This window comes from Pseudozyma flocculosa, assembly GCF_000417875.1.
Source record: "Pseudozyma flocculosa PF-1 unplaced genomic scaffold scaffold00003, whole genome shotgun sequence".
NCBI lineage: Eukaryota > Fungi > Basidiomycota > Ustilaginomycetes > Ustilaginales > Ustilaginaceae > Pseudozyma > Pseudozyma flocculosa.
The window spans coordinates 340031-348400 of NW_006920871.1; the positions used below are offsets into that span (position 1 = coordinate 340031).

The 8370-nt window shown below is 65.2% G+C and overlaps 2 protein-coding genes across 2 annotated transcripts; both read right to left on the minus strand.

Moving 5' to 3' along the window:
* Positions 1–749: 749 nt before the first annotated feature.
* PFL1_01241 (uncharacterized protein) lies at positions 750–1532 on the minus strand (the record flags this gene model as incomplete). Its single annotated transcript, XM_007878744.1, has 2 exons — positions 750–1330; positions 1394–1532. 2 exons carry the CDS (start codon positions 1530–1532, stop codon positions 750–752), a joined length of 720 nt encoding a protein of 239 aa, XP_007876935.1.
* An 842-nt stretch (positions 1533–2374) lies between these two features.
* Positions 2375–6065, minus strand: PFL1_01242 (uncharacterized protein; the record flags this gene model as incomplete). The annotated part of the gene is made up of 3 exons (XM_007878745.1): positions 2375–5377; positions 5514–5903; positions 6036–6065. The coding sequence occupies 3 exons, from the start codon at positions 6063–6065 to the stop codon at positions 2375–2377; spliced, it is 3423 nt and encodes a 1140-aa protein (XP_007876936.1).
* Positions 6066–8370: the final 2305 nt, after the last annotated feature.

Sequence of the window (8370 nt, forward strand, 5' to 3'; positions counted from 1 at the left end):
GCGTTGAAAGTCGGGTTTCCTGACCACCCCTCGTTGCAATTTGGCCCCTCTGCACATTTTCCATTTGGAAAGACAGCGAAGTGAATGTCACGTTCCAGACCAGACTGAAAAGCCATGCGGTGTGCGTTGTGCGGTGTGCGGTGAGCGGTGTGCGATGCATGGGGGCCGCGGGTGCTGACAGACGCTTGGGTTGCACCTCGGCAGGGTCGCGTCGCTTCACGTCGGCAATAGCGTCAGGATCGTGCCAGGCGTACCGAGCTTCTCCTCGAGCGGAATCTCGGACAAGGTTGATCGCACATTGCCACATGCAAGCACGAGGAGGTCGACATGGCCTTGTGATTGCGGGAAGGTTGTTGGTGCTCACGGCGGATCGGGGCAGTCAGGGGACGAGACGGGACCGGTGCGCGACTCGGAGCTGGCGTTGTCAGGCTGAGCCACGGAGTAGGCCCCCTTGTGTGGGCGGCTGGCAGCGTGATCGGGCGGCTTGTCGATGATTGTGAGCCCCAAAAGCCGGTGCACGGCCGAGGGGTTGTCAGGGCGCCTTGCCTGCGGTTTGCGGGTGCAGATGGGGAGGGTGCGCTCGACGGCTTGTCGTGGGTGAATGTGCACTGCTCGCTTGCTGATGGTGGCGATGGACGACCTTTTGTGCTTGGCCGTTGTGTGGGGAGACGGTCGCCTTCGGTGCTGTGCTCGCGCCGTGTCTGCCAGTAGCCTCGCTGCGAGGCGTGCCGGTTGCTGTGGACTCTCCTTCAGCGGATGGCAAAATTGGGCTCCTTCGAAGCAGTGTCCGCCCCCTCGTCGGACGAGTCTGTATCTTCCTCGAGGTCGAGCGGATAGGTGCGAGCCTCGCGCACGAGGACTGGGAGGAGGGTCTCGACGACGTCCGACAGGATTCCGTCCGCGGGCTGCTGCTCGCGGCACTGCTGGAGCAGCTGGTTGAAGCGAGCCATGATCTCCGGCAGGCGACGAGGGACCGAGACCTCGTCCGCCTGCGGGTGACCTGCCATGTCGCAGTCGAGGAGGTAGAGCTGGAGCTCGTACTGTCGCATCTGGTAGGCGATCAGCAGAGCGCGGCCTCCGGTGCTGACGTCGATGGGCAGGTCGCCACTGGGGATGGGGCGGTCCGGGCGCGTGCTCTGCGGCTTGAGATGACAGTGCGCCGTGAGCACCTCGACGTTCTTCTTGGCCAAGGCGATCTGGACGTCGAGAGCCATGAGCTGGATGCGAGCGATGGCGACGACCTTTTCAAAGGGTTCCGAGCACGGCACCAGGCCCATGGCCACGTTGGCAAGCGTGCGGGCATAGCGGTGAGAGGCGTCCTGCTGCTGTCCTGTAGCGGAGGCAGCGGTGCCATCACTGCCCGACGACGAGGTGGCATCGTCGCTCTCCTCACCTGAGATGGCGGCAGGATCCTCCTCGGTCGGGCGGCCGCTTGCCTCGACGCTGCCGGCAGTGCGGCCGTCTCGACGAGTCTCGGAGCTGTCTTCAAGGACGCCAGTCTGCTGACGAACGCCCTCGTCACCGGTGTCCATACGATTGTCTTCGACAGGGCGCGGGCCGTTACCGCCGCGGGGATGGCCAGCCTGTTCCACCGGTGCTGCAGCGCGCTGGGGGTGGCGGCGCGGAATGGGGCGAGCGGGGCGTGCAACGGGACGGGATTGGGCAGGCATGGTTGCGCTTGATACCGGGATGCAGGGCGGTGATAACTTGATGCGGTTCGAGAGATGAGCGGAAGATGGGCGAGATGGTGGGGCGGAGGGAAGCTGCACTCGACGCCACCGCTGGCTTTTGGTCTCAAGGGCTCGACCTGGGCACGTCCAGGCCGGCCGGCTGACTTGCGCGAACAGAGGCAGCCAGCCCGCGACTCAGCTCTGATTCATCTCTCCTCGAGCTACGCTGCCTGACCCGCCTAGCCCCAGTCAGCCCTGCGTGGGACCACGGTGCCCGCTGTCTGTCCCCTCCCTCATCGCGGGTGGCCGCAGACCAGCGCAGCGCGCCGGCTCGAGGCGCCTCAACTTTTTGTCTCGGTTTTCGGCCGATTTCCTGTCCCAGCCCAACTCGTCGTGATGATGGCGGGCTCTCCTACAAGCAAGGATGCCTGGCCCTACAGCCGTTGCCGCGCCGCACACCTCAGTCGACCACACGAGCAGCTGTACAGCTTGTCGGACGTGGTGATGGGACTCTGACACTGGACAAGGACCTGACTTGCGACAATGGGACTGGACCGGGCTAGAGAAGACGTGGAAGATCCGCGGTACAAATGCTTAGAGAGAGGCTGAGGAAAGAAAGGAAACACAGGGGAGGGATCGGAGACGGGCGAGAACGGGACCACCTCGTCCTACGATGGGAGCGTGCAAGCGTCGCTTTTCACGATTTACCACCAGCTACCCGCCTGCGGCGTGTCGGCGTTGACGCTGACCTCTGCAGAGTCGCCGCTGGCGCTCCTTGGCGCTGCCGCCGTCGCTGCCGCGTCGACGCCGGCATCGGACGTTGTTGTCGCAGGAGATTCGCCAAACGAGCCGAACTGCGGCATGGCATAGTTGGCCGCCGCCATCGCCGAGCTGGGCGTGCCGGCGGCGCCAGTCGACGTGGGCGGGTAGGCGGACATCGCCGAAGATGGAGCAGCGTCGCCATGTCGTTGTGATGCGCCGAAGACGGGAGCAGACGCAAGCGGGCCCGATTCATTCGGCATGTGGCTGGCGCCATGCTGCCGCTGCTCCAGCTCCTGCTGCCGTAGTTGCTGTCGGAGCTGCTCCTGCTGCTGCAGTTGGTGCTGGCCCAACGCATTCTGCGCGGCCAAGAGCGCTTGCTGACCTTGCATGACCGCCTGCATCGTCGACCAATCCGTCGGCAATGTCGATGCGCTACCATTGGAAGCCTGGTACGCCGGCACATCCGACGATTGCGGCGACTGAGAGAGGTTTGCAAGCCCAAGGCCGAATTGCGCCATGATGGCAGCGAAGGCGTTGGGTGTATTCGCGCCAATCGCTCCTTCGCCCATCCCAGCAGGACCGGACCCCGGGCCGCCCATCGAGAACGGCATCGGTGGCCAGCGGGCAGACGCCTCGGCCGGAGCCGATGGAGCGCCAAGAGGAGGTCCCGCCCCCGCGCCCGCCGGTCCCTGTTCCATCTTTGCCTGAGGCTGGAACGGAAATGCCATGGCTGGACCTTGCTGTTGCGGTTGCTGTTGCTGCGATTGCTGTTGTTGCGGCTGCTGCTGCTGCGCTTGCTGTTGATGCACCTGTCCATCGGCGCCAAATCCCTGCGCTCGCACGGCGGCGCCAGACCCAGATTCAGATGGTTCCGTCTTCACCCCATCGGGTGTCGTAGATGGCTGATGTGCGACGCCTGAGACCAAGGCCGGAGCTGAGCTGGACGCGTTGCCCAAGGTCGAGTCGCCGCTGGGACCGCTGGCGCCGCTGGGCTGCGGAGAGCTGCGACGCGAAGAGGCGGCCGAGGCTCGCCCGCGCTTCTCGTCGTACCGCGAGCGCTTCTTGATAACGTCGGCGCGCATCGTGGCCGGACGGTGCTCGTGGTGCAGCTTGAGATAGAGGCCGCAGGCGTTGCAGACGGTGTGGCCGGCATCGTCCTTGCGCCATAGCGGTGTCGTAAAAGTGCCGCAGTTGTGGCACGACATCATGTCCTCGCTCGGAGAGCCGGCTCGTGAGGGCGAGACATTGCGTGACCCGGGCGCAGAGGCACCTCCGGGTGTGGCCGAAGGCGTGGCGTGGCCTGAGTGCGAGTGGCTGTGATGGTTGTTCTTGAGACTCTTGGGCCGTGGAGTCTTGTGCAGCTTGAGGTAGAGGCCGCACGCATTGCACAGCAGCAGATCGTTCGGGTCGCGCCTCCACAGCGGCGTCGAGGTGGCACCGCAGTTCGTGCATTGCGCGGCAGCGGGCTGCGAGTCGCTGCTCGACGACTTTCGATCCGCCGCGGAACCGGCGCCCGCCCCGCCGGGGTGGATCGCAGTGAATGCGTTGGGTCCAATCAGGCTACGCCGGCCACGACCGCGCGGCTTGGCCACCTGATCCACGCCGTCTGTCGAGTGCCGCTTGGCCACCGTTGCAGGTGCTGAGCCGGACGTGGTTGATGGACCGGGGCTCGACCCAGATCGCCCGAAGTTGGCCAAGGCCGGGCGCGATGTCGGCGAAGTCGGAGCCGAGAGTGAGTCGATGCCCCAGCTGCACCCTTGGACTGGAGGGAAACCGGACTTGTCGACGAACAGCGGTGTCGATGGGGTCGAGGTCGAGGTCCCAGTGAACCCGCCGGTAGAGCCGCTGGCGGTCGAGGGGAATGAGGTGGATATCTGCAGCGGTGCAGTGCCGGCGTGGTCAAAGCTGTGGGCGCTCTCGGTGGCAGACGCCATGGCACTCAGGCTAGCGAAGCCGCCTCCAAAGGCGCCAGGCTGCATGCTACCGAGCGGCTGCGACTGGACCTGACTGTACGCCGACGGCCCTTGCGAAGGCCAGCCGGTTTGATGCGGAGCATGCGTCGGTCCTTGGCCCGGCAGCGCCCACTGCATGGGGGCGCCTCCGACATCGCCGTTGCCGTTGCCGCTGCCGCTGCCGCTCGCGCCCGACGATCCGAGCCGCTGTCCCTCCAGTAGGCCGTCGTGCCCGCTGCCGCCGTGAATGTGCGTCCGCTGCGTGGCGTCTGCCAGCTTGCGAGCGGTGCGGACCTCCTCTGCCTTTTTGCGGACCAGCTCGGCGGCAATTTTCTGCTGCTGCGGGTCCGTCTTTCGCTGCTTTTTCGTCACCTTCTGCTTCGAAGGCGCCACCGCAGACGTGCGGCTGCGCGGCGCTGCGGAAGTGTCCTCGGCGACCGGCGGGACCGCGAACGACACGTACGTCTGCCGCGTCGTCGTGTCGAACGGTGCGTTGAAGCTGGGCAGCTGAGCGCCAGCAGCAAGTCCCATGTCGGAAAGGTCCATCTGGACGTCCTCTACGCCTTCGAGCCCGGCAAGCAGCGTCTCGAGGGGCGCGTTTAGGTCGATCTGGTTGGCAAGGAGCTCGCGCTCCGCTGCCTCGATGTCGGCGAGGTTGTAGCCGAAGCCCATCGAAGAGAAGTAAGAGCTCTGGTCCGGCATCGCATCGAAAGGGTGCTGCATGGCCGCCTGTTCTGCATCGGCATCGGCCATGGCGATGTCCATGGCAGAGTCCATCGCGCTGCCGCTGCCGTCATGGCTGAGGTCGACCGATGGTGGCGCTGGCGCAGCAACGGGCTCAACCTGCTCAGGGGCGCCTCGGGCGTCTTGTGGGAGCGAGACAGCGGGAGCTGCCGCAGAATCGGGGGCTGAGGAAGGCGCAGCGATCTCGCCAGTTCCTTCGCTGACGCTCGTCCTCTTGAAGTTGACCTTCGGATCGACCGCAAAGGTGTACTGAGAGGGGAATTGATAGAGCGGCAGTACCATGGTAGCACGGGCGGCGACTGATCAGCTCGATGCTCACAGAAGTTGAGAGGCGAGCTGATGGACCCCGTGTTTGAGCGGGCCGTCGATATTGGTTGAGACTCACCTGCATGTCCTTCATGGTCTGCTTGCCCTTGAACTTGCCCTGCAGCTTGGCGACGGCGAGGGCACGCAGCTTCTCCCTCTCGGCGGCCTTGCGGCGCACCGCATCGCCCGAGTCGGTCCTGCGGAAGCCGGGCGCAGTGAGCTGCTCGATGGAGCGACCCTTGTCGCGGTCGAGCTTCTCGCCCGTGGACCGCGAGAGGCGCTTAAAGTCCCGCTTGCTCTTGTTGTCGTCGTTCTCGACCATGAGGTCGTGCAGGTACCAGAGCCTCCAGCTGAGGTTCTCGAGGCGCTGCCCCTGCTCGAGGTGGGCGGCGACCTTGGTGCATACCCGCCATGTCCGCGTGAGCGAGTCCTGGTCGGTGAGGTTGGAAAAGGGGCTGAAAGACTTGTTCTGCGAGGTCGTTCAAGCAGGAGAGGTGGGAAGCGATTCGGGCGGTAGGTACGGCGTATCAGCGAATGGAGGAGAAGGGACAGCGCCAGGAGCAGCTGCTGACGTGGGTCAGGAGGAGAAGGGACAACGTACGCCTTTGACTTTGAGGAGTAGAGGCGCCATCCTGGAGGTCGGTTACAGAGGCACGGGGCGGCCCCGTCGAGGTTGTTCAGCGAGCGTAGTGAGCGAGCAGTGAAAGGCAGCGCGAAGCGAGGCACAGTTGACGAGGTGCCGTGCCAAGGCTGCTGGAAAGCCGGCGCAGCACGGTCTCCTACGCCCTATTGCTCGCGGGGATCAGTCGGCGGTGCTGGTGGTGTCGGGGATCGGTCCGGCCGTCGGCCGTTCAGGATGCTGTCCGTGGCAGGAGCTCTCTGATCCTGCGCAGGCACGGATCAGCCCGGGGTCGAGGCGACAGAGAAGCGGCGATGCCGTAGCCTCGACTGCGGCGGCAGTTCCGTGTCACTTTGGCGGCCTGAGGTTTCTGAGCCCGGCTTTGCGTCTGTCGGATGAGTCGATCGAGGTCGTTTCAGGTCGTTGGCTGGTAAGGGCCTGTGCAAGATCGGTACACGGAGCAGGCCGGACGGCGAAGCAGAGCGTCAAGTCGTTGGGCAAACGGAAAGATGCCGAAAGCTGAAGCAGCCTGGTTTCGGACGAGGCGACGGCGGAGTGAGTCGGCAAATTGGCCGCTGCAAAGGCGGTCAAAGCGGCGAGAGCGGCGAGGCGGGCGTCTGCAGCGGCAGCAGCAGGCTGGGTGGTGGGGAGGCAGTGGCGGTGGTGGCAGTGGTGGTGGTGGCAGTGGTGGTGATGGTGGTGTTGTTGACTCGTTTGGCACACTCGAGTCCCGAGAGCCGCTCGCGCAACGAAGAAGCAAGCAGGCAGGCAGGCAGGCCACGCCGCAGATTTGCCTGAGGAGAGGAGGGCAGGCCTAGCCTGCTCAGGCCAAGGCAAGACACGGCGGGCAAGCGGGCACGCCGCCACGCAGCAGGCGAGGCGGTACCCAAGAGGGCGGGGCGGGCCTCGACTGCCGCTGCATGGACCGCAGCAGCGAGCGTCCCGGCCTGGCTGGTTGGCTTGCTTGCGATCTTAACTTCTTCCCGAGGCCAGGCCTGGCGGGGCACAGAGAGACAGCCAGCAGGCAAGCACCGCAGCGCGTGCCGTCCCCCCACCACCAAGAACCCCAGCCAGCCAGCCACTTCTCCGCCTTGAGAAGAAACCATACGATGTGCGCCTCGCCTCCTGAGCTCGCTCTCCCTCTCTCCATCTTCCTTGCTTGCTTGCTTGCTTTTGGCCTGGTGCCCTTGGTTCTTCTCTCGGCCATCGCAGCAGCACTCGAGGCAGAGCCTTGTCTGGCTTGCTTCGAGTTCGCCGGTCAAGCCAAAGAGGCAGACAGGAGCGACCCTGGCCTGGCTTGGCCTGCCAGGCTTCCCGCCGCCTCCTCGCAAGCGGCGGCGCAGGTGTGACCTGCAGGCGGTTGCAGCGCGCATCAGGCCACCCAAGCAGCAGCAGCCAGCGCTGCCCGGCCAGGGTGCAGCGAGAGCGAGAGAAAAAAATAATCTCCAGCTGGCGTCGGGCTTCTCTGCTGGACGGACCAGCAGCCCCGCCTTGCCCAGCCTCGGCTGTGTCTCTGTCCCCCAACAACGATTTCCGGCCGCGTGCGCACAGCAGCGGGTGGGAATAGAAAGAGCACGCGAGCGGGGGCTGCGCCGATTAGCCCCGCGGGTCAGCTCGAATACAAGCCGCCACCTGCCTGTTTGAATTCGCTATGCGAGGCAGAGAGCTGCACCGAACCCAGGCCGGCGCTGCCTGCCTGCTCCCCGCCGACGTCGTCCCCGTACCCCAACGCCTGGCCTCGCGGGCTCTGCCTGCTCAGCTTGCCTCGTGGGCCTCCCGCTCTGTTTGCTCCGCTCCAGCACGGGTACAGCGCGAGGGGCATGCGTCGCTCCTTCTTCCAACTCCAGAGCTGTGCCCCGCGCCGGGCGGGCGGAGTCGAGCAGCTCCATGCCGCGCATACGAGATGCTCCTCCAAGCCCGCTTGCACCAGCATCCTGTCGCTCTCTCTCCCGCGCACGCGCCGGGTCGGGGAAATGGTACAGCTTCGTATTGATCGTGTATGGGAGGCGCGGTGCCAGCGCGTGCTCCGCGCGACAGAGAGGGCGCAAGCAGCAAAGGGCCGGGGGCCAAGGACAAACGAGCGTACCGAGGTGAGATCGAGCAGGCAGGGGCTAGCGGACATGTCCGAGCATAGAACACGGGACATAGGGGGCAGAGGAAAAAACCTTGACGAACTCGGAAGAGAGGAGTGTGTGGTAGTGTACAGTTTTGTGGATCAGGTCTTTGGCTCTAGAGCCGATCCTCCCTTTCTTCATCCGGGATCGCTGGATGGAAGGAGTGGACGGGGGGGGGGGNGGGGTCGANAGCGTCGACGACG